This window comes from Dama dama, chromosome 10 (genome assembly GCF_033118175.1).
Source record: "Dama dama isolate Ldn47 chromosome 10, ASM3311817v1, whole genome shotgun sequence".
NCBI lineage: Eukaryota > Metazoa > Chordata > Mammalia > Artiodactyla > Cervidae > Dama > Dama dama.
In genome coordinates, this window is record NC_083690.1 from 2,891,157 (window position 1) to 2,909,909 (window position 18,753).

Consider the following 18,753-nt stretch of genomic DNA (forward strand, 5'->3'; position numbering starts at 1 on the left):
GACACATACAAAAAATAGCACAGCTGCTTAGAAGATATGAGATCATTTGACCTCAGTAACTTTTCCTGGGGTTAAAAAAAAAAAAATTTGTCTCTATCTTCTGCCCAAAAAGGGTTCAAAGCAGTACCTCTAGGTGGTAGGGCTAATGTTTCCAATTCTCTTCTTTCTGCTTACCACAGTGTCTAACTTTTCCAAATATAGCTTATTGCTTTGATCATATGAAAGTTAATTTTAATGAAAACAAAATTTCTTGTTAGTTTTTTTTTCTTGCAGGAGCTAGTGAGAGTAAAACCAGGATTCAGGTTTGAATCAAACAAAATGGTTCACAACCAAAAAGGTCACAATCACTCCAGGCCAGAGAAAGGACATCTTAGTTCTCTGCTACCAGGGGGACTGAGGATGTAGCCTGAGCTATGATTAGGCCTATCTTTTCAAATCTTGGTCTCTCCATTTTTAAAAAAATGAATATACTTGACTCAGTTGCCCCTCCCTAACAAGCATAATTTACCAAGGCGGGCCAGCCACTTAGAGCAATTTTGCAGAGGTCTTGCAAAAGTACAAGACCGGTACACTGCCATAGAGTCAGTGGTCTTCAATCCAAGTGAGAGAAATTTCCAGTTAACTTTGGCACCAAAGAAGTCAAGATAAAACGTTCTACTAAAATGCTAAGTAAGTAAAATCATCCCTTTATGCATTCTGTATTTAATCCAGAATTAAGCACATTTCCTACTAAGCAGTACTTTGAGAAACATAGTCATTTACATACCCAAAATACTTTTAAGTTGTCAACAAAAATATTTACCAATTTTACTCTACTCAGTTATTGTCTTGCTAAAGATAAAAATGTACAGAGAGCTGAGAAAGCTCATTATTTCTGGTATTGTTTGATCATATTCCACCAGTTACATTTAGGTTTCTTTCCTCAGCTCCTATTCTGGGGGAAAAAAACAAAACTAAACTAAAGGAATTGAAATGACTAGAAGGCTCCCTTTTTTAAAATGAAGTACTAAAAAAACAAAAACAAAAACTGGCTTAACTTCACATTTCCAACTTTAAAATTTTATTGTTTGTTAAACTACCATCAATTTATACACATCACAGTACACTGTAAGATAAAATGTTTAACTCTTCTGCCAGTCACTGTGTCTCAGAAAGTGGATCACACTGGACTACAGCTGTCACTACGTTGCTTTGTAAACACAATAATGTACAAAGACAGCACAAATCCAACAGCACATGCTGCGACCAAAACCTTTTCCGTGGACCTGAGAAAGCTTTCCGACGTATTCGATGGGAAACGAGCATCAGACAAGGAGCCGGTTCCGATCTGCTGACATCCTGCGTCGCCTTCAAGGGCTCAGCTTGGCCAGGTGCGTCATTCAAGTCCTTCAGTCTCAGGACGCGTGTAATAACGGGGACAGAAACGGTCAAACGCGACGCCAAAGCCTAAGTAAGATTTTACTAAGTAAGTAAGGTTTGTTGCTTCGCTCCTGGCACCCCATTAAGTCCTCGCCCCGTGGGCCACCGGAACTCCAGGATCTTCAGAAGCGTCGCTGGGCTCTGGTACCTCTTCCAGCAACATCCGTCTCAACCACCGGTCCGCGCTTGTCTCCTGCCTAAAGAAGCACCAAATGACCAGAGCCATGAGGGACAGGCTGAAGGGCAGCACCACCCACCAGGGCCGCTGCTGCTCGGTTCCCAGGGACTGCTTCACTGTCCAGCGGAGCGGCGCGGCTCTGCTGGAGGAAAACCGAAGGGGGCGGTGAGGGTCATCCTCTTCGTCGCCCTCGGCCGAGATCTGGGCTCGAGCCCGGCCGCTGGGCGGCGGAGGCGGGCTTCGGGAAGCCCAGCGCACGAGCCTCAGCGCCTGGAACGCCCTGGAAGAGAGAAAGCAGTGAGCGCGCGCGCCCGCCCCTTCCGTCCGAGGTCCCACCGAGACCCCGCGCAGCTCACCCAGCCGCCGGCGCGCACAGAACGCCGCTCATCGCGACCCCGGCTCCGCGCTCGGCGCCGCCGCGCGCCGCAGTCCTGTCACTTCCGTCGCGCGAAGCCGGAAGTTGGGTGCTGTTCCGGGCCTCCGCTCACGACTACAGAACGTGGGTCCCCGCTCGCGCAGCGGAAATGACTCAGTCCTCCTGCAGCCTCTTCCGTCGCAGGCCCGCCCCCGGCCGGCCGCGCGGGCATGCCGGGAAATGTAGTTCGCGGCCGGCCCGAGGCAGCGCTAGCCTTCCTCTCGCTGGGCTTGCGCCCCAGGCCTGAGGCCCATCGGCGGGGACGGGGTGTTAGGGTGGTCCTCTGATGAGCTCGCCTCAGCGCGGGTCCCCCGATAAAGGCCCACACTACGCACCCTTCTCTCAGTGCCGGCGCAGCCCCGGACGCCTCTTCCCCTGGCCTCGCGCCGCTGTCTTGCTCTCTTCGTGGGACTTCAGCCATGTCCTGTCGACTAGTGTCCCTGGCCCCGGGGCCGCACCCAGCCCTCAAGCTCTGCGGGCTCCGAGCTGCGCAGCCGTCGCCGCATATACACCATCCGCCCTGCAAGGCAGGTGCACTGCTCAGCCGCAGGGCCGTGGGCCCTCACCCACGGCACCAGGGCACACCCGTGGCCCTCCCCGCGGAGCCGGCGGGCACTCGGGCACGTCTCCCCCTTCAGGCCAGCGGGACCACCTGCGCAGGGCCCGGAGCGCCATTGTTGTGAATGGAGGCTACAGCGTGCTCCTCGGGGACCTTCCTGTCCACCTGCAGGAGTTAGATCGGGAGAGGCAGCCCCGAGCTGTCTCGGGACTCCCTGTCTCGGGACTCCCTGTCTACCCTGCCTCCCAGTCGGCTCCATAGAGGCAAACTGGCGCTGGGTCAGCTGAGCCGTGCTGTCTGGAGACCACATAGGAGGACCCAGGCATCACCATAGACTCTGTGGCGATGTGGGAATGTGCTGGGGTCGGGGTGAGGGGGCACTTGGTGACAAAATCAGATTACCAGGCCACCTTGTGACGTGTGACATTTGAAAAGCAAAAAGCACAACGTGAGAGGGTGCTTTTTTTTTTTTTTCGGTCAGTTTTCCCTTAACTCCTTTCAGGGTGTGTTGGACGTCAGCGACTGTGTTGGCTAGTGACTTCATTTTTGCAGAACCGGGTGGCGAGTGACAATCTTTGGTTGGCAGCTGTAATTTGCCGCCTCTCCGGTTCAGCACCTTTGCCTTGAGCTTATCCTGCACCTGCTTTCTGGTGGGAGAAGCCACAGCCTCGGGGATCCTGCCACACCCCAGGAATGCTGGAGACACTTGAGCAAGGGCGGCGGACTGGAGGTGTTCCTAACTCAGCAGCACCTGGGAAGTCTCCCCACCCAGGGAAGCCCAACCCTGAACTCCTGGTGGCGGCTCAGCTCCAAACCCAGGGCTGTGTTCAGAGCTGCTGTGTCAACAGAGGCGCCTGTGTGCTCACGTCCTCCTCACTGGGCTCCGCCCCACCTGTTCCACCCCAGAACCCCACCCAGAGTCACTGCCGAACCAGTTCAGCCACAGGAAACCCCAGGAGCACGGCTACGGGCAGGAGGATGGACTACAATCATTCTGGTGTGCAGCCTGTAGGGCTTCCTGGAGGAGGTGAAGATAACCTGAGGAGGTAACCTCAGGAGGACCCTGAGGTTAGGGGTGGTGCTGCTGACTGCAACTGATGCAACCACCTGGTTGGTCTGCTTTCAGGCATCTGGGCACAAGCTGCCCTGGGCCAGCAGAGGGGGCCCAGAGCTGGGGGGGGGAGGTCAAGGGCAGGGGCTGGTGGGGGGGCAGGGACCCCACCCCCGGGCAAGGCAGCCTCTAAAGGGTCACTAAAACTGTCTTGATGACTGCCTTGGATGCGTGACAGAAATTAGACACCTGGACAGGTGCCCCTTGAGCCTCTGCTTCCTCAGCTGTAAAATGGGCATCTCCTGTCCTTCATGGCTGCTTCCAGGACTGGACCTCTGCCTGAGGGGCCCTCAGCAGGCCCCCGGGGCAGCTGTTAATGTTAACGGGACAGCATGCAAATATCTTTCCATCCTGAAGCAATGGATGTTCCCTTACAGCCACCAGGCTCCTAGGGTGCTCTGAGGTCAGAGTCCAGGAGGAGCAGTGCAGGCCATAACAAAGATTTAGCAAATCTACATGTCCTCTGTGCCCAAGTCCTGTTGGCCGGGTCTCCATTCTAGGTGAAGGCATGATGCAAAGGACACGGGTCCTATGGAGTCAGCAGGCCCTTATCTCTGGGAGCTGGCCTGGGGCTCAGAGCTGGGCTCTCCCATGGGACAGAAACAACTTCAGAGAACATCCGTGTTGGACCAGGGCACTCCATGACCACGGTGGCTCAAGACAATCACATCTGAACACAGACAAGACATGAATGTGACGTGGCCCAAACCTCAAAAAAAGACAAAATACTCGCTTCCTGGCTAATGGGAGGGACTCTGGTCATTCACCAGACATGGCTGTCCTCCTTCTGGACAAGATGTATTAAGACGCTATACTAGGGACTCCCCTGGTGGTTCCGTGGTTAAGAATCTGCCTTCCAATGCAGGGGATGTGGGTTCAAACCCTGCCAGGAACTAAGCTCATACATGTTGGGAGGCAACTACTGAGCCCATGCACTCTAGAGCCTGTGCTCCACAACAAGAGAAGCCACTGCATGGAGAAGCCCAAGCACCGCGATGAAGAGTCATCCTCACTCTCAGCAACGAGAGGAAGCCCACGTGCCACAACAGAGACCCAGAGCAGCTAAAAAGAAATACAACTTTTAAGTGATGCTGCACTGGACTGAACAATGTTCTTCCAAATTCTGACCCCCTGGAGCCCACCACATGATCCCTATTTGGAAAGGTCTTTGTGGATGTCATTAATTAAAACTATGTCATATTGGATGGGATTTCCCAGGTGGCACTAGTGGTAAAGACCCTGCTTGCCCATGCAGGAGATGTAAGAGATTCGGGTTAGATTCCTGGGTCAGGAAGATCCCCTGGAGAAGGGAATGGCTACCCACTCCAGTATTCTTGTCTGGAGAATCCCACGGGCAGAGGAGCCTGGCAGGCTACAGTCCATGGGATCGCCAAGAGTCGGACACGATTGAAGTGACTTAGCACCCACATATGCATGTCATATTGGATAGGGTGGGCCCTAAATGGCGTCCTTATAAGAGGAAAAAAGACCCAGAGACACATGGGGAGAAGGCCATGCCAAGAGGCAGGCGGAGACTGGAATGATGGAGCTAAGAGCTGAGGAGCTGGGAGGATCCCGGCTGCACCAAAGCTTAAAGAAAGGCCTGGAAGAGTTTCTTCTTCAGAGTCTTCATGGTTTCAGATATCTGGCCTCTGAAACTTTGAGAAAGGAACTCTGTTGTTTTAACTCCCCCTGCCCCGCCTCGTCAGTGATCCTTTGTTACAGCAGCCCCTGGAGACTCACAGCCCCCACTAACACGCCGCTGAACCCAGAGCCCTTTGTAAGGCCCGCCTCCTGAGACACCTGCACTGCGGGCTGTGAGCTCTCCCTGCTGAAACCCACTTGTTCAGCGACATGTGTGTCCCCTCCGGCCTCTGGCCAGAGCATCTGCTGGTGACAGCAGCCCCAAATGCTGGGGTTTGCTTGACTCTCCAAAGTGGGGGAGCCCCAACAGGAAAACCACAACCAGATGCTCCTGGGGCCACCCCCAGAGCGTCTCCAGGACCCTCGCTTCCTGACCCCAGCAATCTCGGCAGGGCGCTGGGTGACAGGTGCCCCACACTGGCAGCGATTCCCCCGCCCCCCCCGGGGCATAAACCAACACCTCAGCCTTCATTATCTCTAAGCACACAGAGCAACCTCACACGGGCCTGACGCTCCACTAACGGGAGGGAGGCTGCCGCCCGGTGTGCCCGATGGCGGGAGTAATTTACTGTAGCGCCACTTGAGAGCTGGCATATTGGACCTATTGATTTTCCCTGGGAAGATCAATACAGGGTGCATGGGGACAGGCAGGGCCACCGCCTTTGGAAAAGCAGAGCCCGTCTCCCGGGGGCCGAGGCCTGAGAGCAGAGGTGGGGGCAGGTGGGCCCAGGGCTGTGAAGGCCCCGTGCCGCCCATGACGGGGGCCGGCTGGGAGCAGGTGCTGGGGGGCCTGGCAGCCTGAGCACCTTGGCCCCCGGCCCACTCAAGGGTGCCAAGGGTCAGGGGGCTTGGAGGCCACTCTTTTCCTTGGCTCGAGGCCCCCTCCCCGGTTCAAAGCCAGCAGGGACTCTCTGCTTCCATTGCCCCATGTCCCTTCACCCCACACTTGGACCCTCCACCTTCCCTCTGTGAATCACGGCCGGTAGGGTAACCCAGGGCCGTCTCCTGCCTCAGGGTCCTTCGCTCAGTCAGTCCTGCTGGGTCCCTCTGCCAGGTAAGGCTTCGGCAGTTCCCAGGGGGAGGGAGTGGGCATCCTTGGGGCCATCCCTCAGCCGACCACGGGGTGCCAGCTCCCGGCTACCTGGGTCCTTGCCAGGCCGTCTCCTCTGCTGGAGCGCCTTCACTCCCCCGGCTCGGCTGGGGAGCCCCTGCCCCCTCAGCACCCGCAGACCCCCTCCTTCATGAAGCCCCGCTCTGGTCACATGGCAGGACCTTCTCCAGGGCACGGCTGCATCTCACCTTCCTCAGCCCTGGCCCCCTCAGCTAGGGGCCCGGCACAGGCGAGGGCTGGAGACAGACCCACAGGCCCTCCTTGGGCCTCCACTCAGATTGCACTGCCCTCGCCACCCTGCGGGGCTGACCCAGTTGCCCCGGGGACTCCAGCCCCTTCCCAGGCCCGGGCCCTGGCTGTTTCCCGACAGGCAGCGGTGGGCACTGCAGCTGGGGTCTGGGCAGATGCTGGGGTCCGAGCCTGGGTCCTAGGCAGGTCATGGAGGGCGCTCCTTGGGGCTGTGTCTGGGCAGAGAGGGACCCTGGGGTCCCAGCCACCCTGGGCAGCCACTGGACGCCAAGCTCCAGTTTTCCTTGGCTGCTGCAAAGGCCCCCGTGGGGTGGGTCACTGGCCTGGCCTGGGGTGGGTCACGGCCCTAGGGTAGAACTTCACATGTCCTGTCACTTCCCTGAAGCCAGGCGTTGGGCCCTCCAGGTGGCGGAGAAGTGACTGGAAGCTTTCAGTGGGACAAATCCCCTCACAGTTCCCACTAGGACCCCCGTGGGATGGGAGGAGAGCCGCCCCCTTGGAGGGGGCACTGGAACCTGGAGCTGAAGGGCCCAGGGAGGAGGTGGACAGGTGAGGCCTGCAGCAAGAGGGAGGTCTCGGGCCGTCAGTGGTCGTGGGGCCCAGGCTGGGAGGGGCTGCTGTCCTGTGCTCGGAACCTGGCCCCCGAGCAGCGGAGGCTTTGGGAGACCCCCCACCCCCAGTACTGGGGCTGCTGTCCGGGAGGAAAGCACCCACCTACGCCCATGCGTGGTGGGTGACGAGGTGGAACTGTGTCCCCCAAACCGTGTCCACATGGACCTCAGAAGAGACCCTCACGTGGAAGGAGGGTCAGTGGGGTGAGATCAAGTCAGGGTGAGGTCAGAGGGACAGGAGTGGCCCGCAGTCCCGGGACAGGTGTTCTCGAAAGAGCAGGGAAGCTCGGACAGGACACGGGTGGGATGGGGCGGCCCTGTGATGAGCGGAGGCTGGGAGCCTGGGATCACAGGCGACACCAGATGCCAGGAGGGAGCGGGGCGGGTGGGCTCCCCGCTAGAGCCTCGGGAAGGACCTTTCACTTCGGGCTGCTGGCCTCCAGGGCTGTGAGAGTCTCCCCCAGCTCTGCTCAGGCGCCCGGTTTGCTGGGAACTGACTGGGCGGCCCCGGACGTGAGTGCAGCAGCACATGAAGGGGTCAGGGAGGATGGGAAGACGCTGGGGTCCGGGCCTGGCTCCTGGGTGGGGCTTTTGGGGTGGCAGGCCTTCTGGGGTCCTGCTTGCGGTGTTGACTGTAACCGCCCAGGAGACGTGGTGGGACCCCCGGGGCTGGAGGGGCTACCAAGTCCCTCAGAGGAGGACCCAGATGCCAGAGAAGGAGGTGCCAAGGGCGAGGCCCTGGGGGTGGTGGGGGCTCCTCGGGGTTTGCTGCACATGCACCTGCAGCTCTGGAGCGGTGGGAGGTGGCGGGAGCGGCCCGGCTGGTGGTCCCTGGCCCACCTGGGCTTTCAGGGCCACTGTTGGCCCAGAGCCTGCTCACCCAGGACGCTGCGGAGGCAGGATGTCCTCTAGAGAAGGCTACTCCAGAAGTCAAAATAGCATGAAATTTAATTTTCCGCCTATTTGACAAGGCTGGGTCTGGGCCCCAATCAGCGGCTGAGATAAGGGTCCTCCGCCGGGTGTGAGCCAGCTGGGCGAGCGGCAAACACTCCACCATCCCCGGGCAGGCTGAGGCTCCCCCCGCGGGGCCCTGGTTGCCGGGCGCTAAAGCAAACGGGCTCTATTTGCCCAGTCTGCGATGACAATGCAGTCATCAAATATTTGCTGGCCTGGCCGGCCACGGAGCTCAGCTATAAACGCTTGAGCCCAGGTGGAGGTGGGCCTGCCCAGTGGGAGCTGCAGGCCGCGGCAGGTAGGAGCCAGGCTGGGCGGCGGGCGGGCGCGGGTGGCAGAAGAAGGCTGTGGGCTCCTCTGCCCAGGTGGTCTCTGCAGACCACCCACCCACTGGGAGGGGTCACCAGCAGGGTGGAGAGGGCCGGGTCATTGAGGACAAGCCCAGGCCAGGGGGAGACAGGACACTCGAAGCTCGACTCCTCACCAGCGGCCATCCGTACCCCAACACTGGGGCCACGGGACACCCAGGCCGTGAAGAGAGACCCCAGAACTGCGAGCAGACAGCAGGGGAAGGGGGCGGGGGAGGGGAGCTCCCCTGACTCCGAATCCTCGCCCCTCCCCCACGCACAGCATGGTTTCCTGAAGCTGGGACCCCCTCCCTCTCTGAACCCCTTTCCCTTTCTTCCTGCCTCCTGCCAGGGCGCCCACCAGGAGGCCTCTTGGCCAAGGGCTGGCCCGCCTGGCCTCCCTGAAGCAGAGGAGCTCGGCCAGTCCCGGGGTGGGGGCCTCCTGCATTCAGAATCAGCTTCCCGGCCCACCACCCCGCCCGCAGCCCCCCTTGGCCTCCAACCTGTCAGTGACTTCCCCAGTCCTGCCTGCACCACCTCCCCACACCTAGCCTCAGGCTAGGGACACTCGAGGTGACCCCCCTCCTCCCCACAGAGAGCACAGGGAAGCCTGGGGCAGTGGGGGTGGAGAAATGGCTCTGCCCTCCCCCAAAGGCCCCCCAGTGTCACCCTCATGGCCCCTGAAGCCCCCAGACTTCAAGGGACAGAGCAGCTGGGTCAAGGCGGCCAGGCCCGGCCTCCCAGGCTCAGCACTGGCGCCTCAGGCACAGGGGACCCTGCCAACCACAGACACTCGCGGGGGCACCAAGGGGGGCCCCGGCCCAGCCCGCCCCGCCCCGGGGCAGATGCCGCGTCAGCCAGCCTGTGTGTCAGGGGCCACAGCAACCCTGAGCTGGGACAGAGCTCTGCAGACCCCAAACCCGCCCGCAGCCCAGCCTGGCCAGCTCCCTGCCCCCTGGCCTGCTCCCGTCTCTGAGGCACTGTTTCAGGGGCACTGTTGCCAGCACCCCCCACAGGGGAGGATAAACCCGCCCCTCGGGGTGACCGCAGCCTGCACGCCCCCTCCCGCCACGCCCACCCGCCCGCGGGCCACCACCTGTCTCTCCCCAGACATCAGCCATCCCTGAGCTCGGCACCCGCCCCAAGCCTGCAGTGGCCCCCCTAGGGGGGCTGGGGCCCCAACCGCTACCCTGTCCCCTCTCTGCCTCCCTCCACAGCCGGCGCCCACTGCCCCGACACTCCGCGAGGAGATGGCCGCGGGAGTTATCCGGCCGCTCTGTGACTTCCGGCTGCCCCTGCCAGCCCTCCGGCCCTTCCCGCCCCCGGCCCCGGAGCCCCCAGACACTTCCGAGGAGGAGGAGGAGGGGGAGGAGGAGGAGCTGGAGACTGAGGGGCCAGAGGGCCACAGCCCAGCCCCCTGCAGCCCAGGCTGGGCCCCTGAAGTTCTCCCCCAGGACCCCAGCAGCCCGGAGACGCCGCTGCAGCTGTTGCGGTTCTCGGAGCTCATCAGCGGTGACATCCAGCGGTACTTTGGCCGCAAGGACCGGGGGCAGGACCCCGATGCCTGTGACATCTACGCCGACGGCCGCCCGGCCAGCAGCTCGGCCAGGGAGCTCTCCTGCGCCGACCTGGTGCGCCCGGCCCGCGGCGCCCCCCCAGAAGACCATGAGGCCACCGAGCCCGGGGGCTGCTCCCCAGGGTGCCCCGAGGGGCAGGCCCGTGGGCCAGGCCTTGGCGGGGACGGGCCGCAGCTGCTGGGGCCCCTGGCCGAGCTCTTCGACTACGGGCTGCGGCAGTGCTCGGGGCCCCAGGCGGCGGGCGGCCGGCGACTCAGGCTGGAGCGCAAGTACGGCCACATCACCCCCATGACCCAGAGGAAGCTGCCCCCGTCCTTCTGGAGGGAGCCGGCGACCAGTCCCCTGGGCCTGCTGCACCCTGGCACGCCCGACTTCAGCGACCTGCTGGCCAGCTGGTCGGCAGAGGCCGGGTCTGAGCTGCTGGGCACGGGGGCCCTGGGCCTGGAGGAGGTGCAGCTGGCCGAGGCCTAGTGATTGCTCGAGGGTCAGTGGGGGGTGAGCCGAGGGCACCAGGCGTCTGGACTTGCTTTCCTGCTGAACTGGAAGGAGCCGGGGGACCCCTAGCCACGGCAGCCACCAGGACTTGAACCAGCTCAGGTGGAGGCTCCCCAGGCCACGGCAGGGGTGAGCCGGGGCTGCCCAGGGGCTCTGCCCATAGGAGGGAGGGCAGGGCAGGAGCTGCAGCCCCTCAGAGGTGGGGTCTCGAGTCTACACACTGGGCGAGTCCCATGTCCCCCAGGCCAGCCCCCGAGGTTCCAGTCGGTGGTGTAGGGCCGCTCTCTGCACTGCCCAGCCGGCTGGCCCCAGGGCGGCCCCTCCTTGCGGTGCCTGCAGCATGCCAGGGCCAGCTACTGGGCTGAGGGCTTTCTGGTGGGGCAGGGAGAGGGTGTTGTCTCGGTGTGGAGCCAATGCCCGGGGGCCACAGTGCTGTGGGAGGGAGGCCCCAGGGAGCCGTGGGGCCTGGGCTCGGTGGCTCTGGCTGGGGGGTTCTGGAAGTCTTGGAAAGACCCTCTTAGTCATTTCTCTGCTCAGGGCCTCCTGACCGCCCCTGGGAGGGAACTCTGGATTCCGACAGGAATGGGGCGGGCACATTTATTTCTGGGGAACGGGCAGGGATGAGAGTCGGCGGGCAGACTTCTGGCCGAGGGGCTTCTCCGGGGCCGCGCTCCTGGGCGTCTGCTGGGATGCCAGATTCATGAGAACCGCCTTCCACTGTAGCCACCTGCCCAAGACACAGCTCAGGCCCAGGGCCCACCTCCATCCCCTGCCCTGAGGCCTCCCGTGAACCCAGACCTGCAGGCGCTCTGGAAGGCGGCTCCCGCTGCCCACCTCACGGCCTGATACACGCCCCAGCGGTTCACAGGGACCACGTCGTCGGGGGCCACCTCCTTGACAAAGAGCTGCTGCCGCTCCAGGGACGTGGGGCCCCTCCTGCTGCCCAGCGTCGGGGCCCAGGGGCCCTCCTCGCTCCACAGGCGCAGCACGCTCTCCCGCAGAATGGCCATCGCCTCCGCGCGCTGTGGACACGGGAGTCGGACTAGACGGGGGGCCGCCAGTGGGGATTATCTCCCTCTGGACAAACCCAGGCCTTATCTGCTGGGAAACGCGGCTTGGGCCAGACACGCACACAGACAGACGGCTGCACAGAAAGGAGAGCTAGGGGGTGGCCGGGCTGGGGGTGGCGAGGGCAGCAGGGCATCAGGCTCCGCACAGAGGAAGGCATGGGTGGCCCCCTGCAGGCCTGGGGGGCGGGAGCGCCCAGCTCGGGGGCCGCCTCTCACCAGCTTGGTTTCTGTATTAAACTTGAGATTCTGGATGGTCTTATTGTCCTGGATGCTGGTCTCCAGTTTCATCATTTGGTTCTGAAACTAAACACGGCCCCCCATTCGTGGGCACGGACGCAGGGAGTCTGCACCCCCGGGGGGCGGCCCCACCCCAGCCATTCGGGGCAGGAGGCACTCTCCCACGAGAGGGTCCTGGCCCCTGGGTGGGAGCCGGGAGCATCACTCTGCCCAGTGACAAGGCGGGATTCAGCAGTTCTCAGGGCCGCTCTCTCCCGTGTGACCGTGGACATGCCCCAGCATCCAGGAGTCCACGTGGGAGCTCCCACTGGTACTCTCAGAGGCCGAGGGGTGCAGAGCCAGCAGCAGGACGCCTGGTTCCATGAGCCTTGCCCCCACCCGCCAGGCGGCCTCCTGGATCTGAGCCTCCCTGGTGGGGGGAAGTCTGTGTGTCCCCTGCCCCCGCCGAGTGTGCCAGCCCAGGGTACCGTGGCCAGCTTGCCCTGGATCTCGGCGATCTTGCGCCCGGGGTTGCCCTCTCTGAGCAGCTGCACGGAGGACAGCAGGGCAGCCAGCTCCTGCCTCACGGCCTCGACTGCCAGCTCTCTGTGGGCACAGAGGCGGGGCTGCTGGGCTCTGGGAGGGCCCGCGGGGGCACGCAGGGCGGCAGGGGGAGGAGGTCCTGGGCAGGGCAGGGGCACTCAGCCTTGCCGCCCCTCCGGTGGGCCCTCGGGGGTCCCCAGGAGGTGACAGGGGGATGGCAGCCCCCAGCAGGACCCAAGCCCAAAGCTGGGCCAGGTGGGGCTGGGGACAGCCACAGGGGCGGGGACTTGGGGAGGATGCCCACCGTCAGGAGGCCCTGGAGGCCACAGGTGGTGCTAAGACGACTGTGCCCTGCTCGGGGGGAGGGGGGGCAGCCCTGCCCTGAAGGCCCTGCCGGCCGTGTGGGAACCGGGCCTCACCTGGCTGTGGCCTCGGCAGAGATCTTGCAGTCCGAGTCGCTCTTGTGAAGCACACACTTGTCAGTGACAGCCTCTATCTGAAACGTAGAGCGGGCGGGCAGCTCAGGGCGGGCACGGCGGGAGGGGAGGCCGCCCGGCCCTCACCCACCTGCTGTGGCAGGCGGTCCAGTCGCTGCTGCACCTCCCGCAGGCGCGCCTCCGCCTCCTCTCGACAGCGCGTCAGGCCTCCCCGCCACCGCTGCTCTGCGGCTTCCCACTCATTCTGTGTCTGAGGGGGGCACCAGTGAGTGGGGGGGGGGGCATGGGCGGATGGACAGACACGGTCGCCCCCACACAGCAGAGCTCCCGGAGGGCATGGGCACCCGCCCCAGGTCTGCGCAGGCCCACGCTGACTGGACACAGCCTGGCCTGGCCCACGGCGGGCCCGGAACTCCGGGCAGGGCCCCAGGCTGCGCAGAGCACACCCCTAACACGGCCAGGCCCGGCTCCCTGCCCCAGTGGCCCACGAGCCTGTGCAGACAGGGACTGAAAACAGGCAGCCCGCCCCACCGCCAACGGGTGTTCACGTGTGCACACGTGTTCACAGCAGGACTGAGGGCATCAGAGCGCAGCAGCTCAGTGTCCATCCGCTGACAGATGGACAAGCTGCGGTCCGTCCACGGTGAGATGTCACAGCCGAGAAAGGGAGGCACGTGCTGACACACAGCGCAGATGGACCTCGGACACTGACGCTCAGCGAGAGGCACTCACAGAGGCCACAGGGTGTTTGGTCCCATTTATGTGAAACGTTCAGAGTGGGCAGATCCACAGACAGAAGCAGATCAGTGCTTGCCCCGGGGCTGGGGAGGGGGAGTGTCCACGGACACACGGGGGTCTTTCAGAGGGGACGAAAGGTTCTAGAATGACCGTGGTAGTGCTCGTACATCTCTGAAATGCACAAAGATCCACGGAATCACACGCTCTGAAAAGCTGGACTGTGCGGCCTGTGCCCTGAACCTCAATAAAGCTGTTAGAGAAAGAAGACGGAGAACCCCAGGGAGGAGGCTGCTGCGCTGGCCGCTCTGTGGAGCCCGTGCGCTCTGGGCCCGGGGCCGTGGGGCCAGCGGCCAGGGCGGCGGGGCCCCTCCTGTCTGGGACACTCGCCTCCTGCAGCCGCATGCTCAGCGTCTGCTCCTGCAGGTCCAGCCGCCAGCTCAGGGCCAGGAAGTGGTCACTCAGGTCCTTCACCTGCCTGACCAGCTCAGCCACGGACACCTCCAGGGCCTGGCTCTTCTCTCGGAGCTGCGGGGGGCGGGGCTGAGTGTGCCATCTGCCCCGAAGGGGGACCCTGCGAGCCTGCCCCCCACCCGGCCGCCTCACCAGCTCCAGGGCGCCGTGTGTCTCCTGCTGGGCCAGCTCCCCGGCCAGCTGCATGGCCTCCAGGTTCTCCTGCAGGTAGGTGGCCAGCTCTCCAGCCCGGCTGTCCTCCAACTGCCCCTTGGCATCCCTGGGGGTGGGTGCCACTGAGAGAGACTGACCCTCAGCCAAGGCTGGCCCCCAGCCTGGGCACTGGACCAGGGCCACTGGCTTCACAGCCTTCCAGGAGGCCCCAGGGACGAGATGATGGGTGTCATCCCAGGGGCCACTAGACTGGGCGGTGTCCACCACCACTCAGAGCACCCTGCGAGGGACAGGCCGGGGTGTTGAGGGGAGCCCCCACTACAAGGCTGCCCCTCTGCCCTGGGGCACCATGCTAGGAGGACACCCGCCCCACCCAAGGGCCCGCTCAGACACCCACCAGGCCTTCTGCTCGGCCAGCAGGACGCGGTTGAGCGACACCTGGTTCTGCTGCACGAACTCAGTCAGCTGGACCACGGCCTTGTCCAGGCCCCGGCACTGCTCCAGGAGGTGGCACTCTTCCTGCTGCCAGGCGGAGGGGGCCTGGCACACTGCCCCCCCAGGGCCTGCATGCGCTGTGCCTCCCACCTGGCCTCCCCACCACCCACCTGGCACTGCCCGACCCCCCCACCTGGGCCTGTGCTTCCCTGCTGCCTGGCAACGTCCCCACCCCCTTGCCTAGCACTGCCCCCCACCTGGTACCGCCCCTCCCCAGGCCCTGCCCCTCCCCCAGCCCTGCCCCTCCCCCTGGCACCGCCCCTCCCCCACCTGGCACCGCCCCTCCCCCGGCCCTGCCCCTCCCCCTGGCATTGCCCCCCACCTGGCACCGCCCCTCCCCAGGCCCTGCCCCTCCCCCTGGCACGGCCCCTCCCCCACCTGGCACTGGTCCTGCTGGGCCCGCACGCGCTCCTTGTCCAGCTCCTGCAGCTGCCGCCACCTGCTCTCCAGCTCCTCCCGCAGGGCGCTCTCCGCCCGCAGCCGTGCACTCTCCGAGGCCTTCATCCTCTGCAGCAGCCAGTGGCCATGAGCCCGGGGTGTGGGGAGCGCAGCCACCCCCCCGCTCCCCCCTCAAGCGCCCACCTTCTCCAGGGCCAGGAAGCTCTTCTGCAGGAAGCCGCACAGCCTGGCCTCCCTCTTGAGGAAGCGGAGGCTCATCTCCTCCCCCAGCTTGGTCATCTGGGCCTGGGGGCAGGGTCCACACGGTTGCCATGGCCGTGAGCATCCCCCACGCCTGCCCCCTCGCCCACATTGCCATGCTGTACTCTGCCCATCCTTCTCTGTCAGAGGCAGCCCTGGTCCCTGCACCTGCAGGGCCAGGCCCGTCACACCCTCCAGAGGACGGCAGGCAGGCAGGCAGGCGGGGCCCTGGTCCGAAAGGGCTATGAAAGGGCCCAGGACACACGTGGTCCCCACAGTAACCCCCAGACCCCCGGGCCAAGGGACACGGCAGACCAGCCACTGATCCCACCCCTGCCAGGACCTCGGTGTCTGTTTGAGCACGGGCGCACACACACAAACACGTGTACCCACACACGTTCACTTGCACACTGCCTGTCCTCATCCCCAGGCCCAGAAAGGAGGCCCTTCCCTTTCTCCCTCCATCGCTCCCTTCCTGACTCGCCAGGGATCTGGGTGCAGCCCCGCTCAGTGCCCCCCCTCACACGCCCACAGGCACGAAGCACCCTCTCCTTTAAGGCCAGGAGGACCACCCCCAGTCCAGGGCAGGCGTGCCCTGAGCCCACACGGGCCTCCCCGCCCCACGCAGGCTGACCCAGAGCCAGGCTCGGCTGCTTCTGTAAAGAACCAGGAGGCAGACGGTTGGGTTAGTGGGCCAAAGGTCTGTCACAACCGTCCAGCTTCGTGGCTCCCATGCCAGAGCAGCCGTGGGCAACAGTAGACAGATGACCACAAGCTGAGGAGCCCACTCAGTGCCCCGGGGTGCACTAGGGGAGCAGCGGGTCAGCCAGGGGTGGGGAACCCTGGGCCCCGATGCTGCCCGGAGCACCTGCCTCTTGATGGGGCCGGCACACCGCCTTCCCACAGGGCCGCGGCGGGTGGCAGGCAGCGGGGCAGCTGAGCTATGCGGGCAGCAGCTGGGGACGTGGCGTGGGGCCTGGTCTCTATTTGCAAGCTGCAGAGGCTGGGCCAGAGGCGCACGGCCCCGGCCCCACCTTCTAGGCCACGCGCACTGGCCCAGCAGCGGGCCGCCAGGATATGCGTGTCCACGTGTCGGGGTGGAGCATGGGGAAGGGCCTCAGGGTACGAGCTTCTGTTTCCTGGTCCAGGGGCTGGTCCCTCGGGACGGGGAGGCGCTCGTGATGGACTTTCTGTGGGGGAGGACGTGCTCCATCTCATGGCCATAGCAGTAGGCACCGGCCACAGGCAGCCACAGGGCACGGTGACCCGGCTTTTGTGACCAAGGAGCCGACATACAGAGACCCCTGTGGCCAGTGGCCACCATGGTGGACAGCATAGGTCTTGGGGGTTGGCCCAGGTCCAAACACATGGACAGAACCAAAAAAGAGCCAGGGAAAGGAAGAGCCCGCCAACAGAGGAGATGCCGGCTGGGAGGGGTCCGGCGTGGACCAGCTCACTGGCAGCTCATCGGCCGCTCAGATGCTTGGGCCGGGCCTGGGCCTCCCAGGTACCTGCATCCTGGCCACCTGGTGGTCCAGCTTCTGGCCCGCCTCCTCCTGGCTCTTCTGCAGGGCCCCGCAGGCCACCTCGCGGTCCTGCTCCTCCTGCTTCAGCTTCCCAGTCAGCTCGGACAGCCTGGGGGCAATGGCTGCAGGTGACTGCAGCCCAGCCGGCCGGAGGGACTTGGGGGGCCCCAGGGATGCTGCGGGGGACTGGATACCAAGTCCTTCTCAGGCCTGAGCCTGTATCCGCAGGGCAGAGACTGATCCACGGGCTGGCAGAGCAGGGGGTCCGACCCCGCCGGGGTAAACGCTCTCGAGAGACCAGAAGCCCAGTACGTGTCCCCCCAGCACCCCCACCCCGGGATGGTGAGAGCTGGGCTCCTTCTGAGCGTGATGACGGGGGAGGAGAGGGGTGGGGACCCCGGGCTCGAGTCTCTTTTCCCCACAGAGGGCCCACAGGGGTTCTGAGGCCTCCAGTCAACCAGCAGGTTGGCACCCAGGGCAGGGGGGACGCCTACCCTGCCATGGGACACCCCCACGACCACTCGTCAGGTCCAGAGACCGCCTCCCGAGGGGCCCACCTGAGGCTGGTCTCCTGCTCGGCGCCCTTCCGCTCGGAGTCCTGGAGCGCCTGCTTCCTCCGGACCTGGGTCAGGGCCTCCCGGACTTCCACCAGCCTGGCACACAAGAGGCACCTCTGCCTGGAGCCTGGGGCCCGCCCGCCCCCTCCCGGCGGCCAGGAGCAGGCTGGGCAGCCTTCGGGGTGGGGGCCTGGCCAAGCCTCAGGCCCCTTCCTGGGCTCCCGGGCTCCCGGGCTGTAGCAACCAGGCCTTCTAGAGTGGAGCTGCGGATGGATTTGCTAACCCGAGCAAGATGCCACGTTGGAGGGAACCAAAGCCCAGGGCTGGGGCCCGCACTGGCCGGGCAGCAGCGGCTGCTTCCCCAAAGCCCCTCTTCCTCCCCCAGGCCTGCTCCGTGAGTGGGGGGTACGGGGGGTGGTACCTCTTGTCCAGAGCCTGCATCTGGTTCTGCTGCTGTGGGCCAGGGAGCTGTGAGGCGGAGACGCGGGCTGAGTGCAGCCGGGGCCTTGGAGCTGGACCCCGGGGGTTGTTGGAGTGCTGGGCCTGGGCTGAGTGGGGCTCAGGGTCCAGGGAGGCGATGCCCCCAGGCCTTGGGACACGCCCCACCTGGATGGCTTCCTTTTCGGGGGCTGGAACCACCTGCCGCGCCTCCAGCTGCAGCCTCTTCAGCTGTGCATCTTGCAGCTGCAGGCAGGCCCGCACCTGCAGCAGCTCCCGCAGCAGGCTCAGCGTGGCATGCTCGCAGCGGGCCCTGTGTCCCCGCAGGGACGCCACCTCAGCCTGCAGGCCGGCCACCCTGTGGGGCGAGGAGCAGGCCGAGTCGGCCGTCTGTGTGGGGCGGCAGTCCTGACTGCGAGGCTTCCCCGCCTGCCCCAGGGGCTCACCACTGCTCCAGCTGCTTCCAGCGCTTCAGGGTGCCCTGCTCCGGGTTGGATGCATCGGATGGCAGGCGGCTGCACGCATCCTTCTCCGAGACCTCCTCCGGGCTCAGGGACTCGGGGCTGGCCAACTCTTCCTCCAGGAGCCCCAGGTCCTCCGGGGCGATGGTGCTCAGCTGGGAGGGCAGCGAGGCCTCGGATGAGGGGCTGCTGTCTGTCCGCTCTACGAGAAGGTAACTGGGGTTCGCCTTTGGGGCTGACGGGGGAGTTGCTCCCAGATGGACCCCAGACCCTGCCGCAGGCACCCGCTGCGCTCACCGTGGCTCATGCCCCTGGGCCACACAGGAAGGGCTCACCGAG

The 18,753-nt window shown here is 64.1% G+C and overlaps 3 protein-coding genes across 3 annotated transcripts; 1 reads left to right on the top strand and 2 right to left on the bottom strand.

Moving 5' to 3' along the window:
- Positions 1-1,037: 1,037 nt before the first annotated feature.
- On the bottom strand, positions 1,038-2,061 carry LOC133063309 (ubiquinol-cytochrome c reductase complex assembly factor 4). The gene is made up of 2 exons (XM_061152494.1): positions 1,954-2,061; positions 1,038-1,877 (listed from the first exon to the last, which is right to left on the bottom strand). The coding sequence occupies exons 1-2, from the start codon at positions 1,983-1,985 to the stop codon at positions 1,502-1,504; spliced, it is 408 nt and encodes a 135-aa protein (XP_061008477.1). The 5' UTR covers positions 1,986-2,061; the 3' UTR covers positions 1,038-1,501.
- Positions 2,062-9,848: 7,787 nt separating this feature from the next.
- PERCC1 (proline and glutamate rich with coiled coil 1) lies at positions 9,849-10,646 on the top strand. The gene has a single exon (XM_061153920.1). The coding sequence runs from the start codon at positions 9,849-9,851 to the stop codon at positions 10,644-10,646; it is 798 nt and encodes a 265-aa protein (XP_061009903.1).
- Positions 10,647-11,249: 603 nt separating this feature from the next.
- Positions 11,250-18,734, bottom strand: CCDC154 (coiled-coil domain containing 154). The gene is made up of 17 exons (XM_061153919.1): positions 18,712-18,734; positions 18,400-18,616; positions 18,122-18,311; positions 17,937-17,983; positions 17,516-17,611; positions 16,944-17,067; positions 15,376-15,477; positions 15,172-15,300; positions 14,696-14,820; positions 14,278-14,404; positions 14,062-14,199; positions 13,067-13,186; positions 12,919-12,995; positions 12,445-12,562; positions 11,957-12,043; positions 11,505-11,692; positions 11,250-11,397 (listed from the first exon to the last, which is right to left on the bottom strand). Exons 1-17 carry the CDS (start codon positions 18,719-18,721, stop codon positions 11,268-11,270), a joined length of 2,025 nt encoding a protein of 674 aa, XP_061009902.1. The 5' UTR covers positions 18,722-18,734; the 3' UTR covers positions 11,250-11,267.
- Positions 18,735-18,753: the final 19 nt, after the last annotated feature.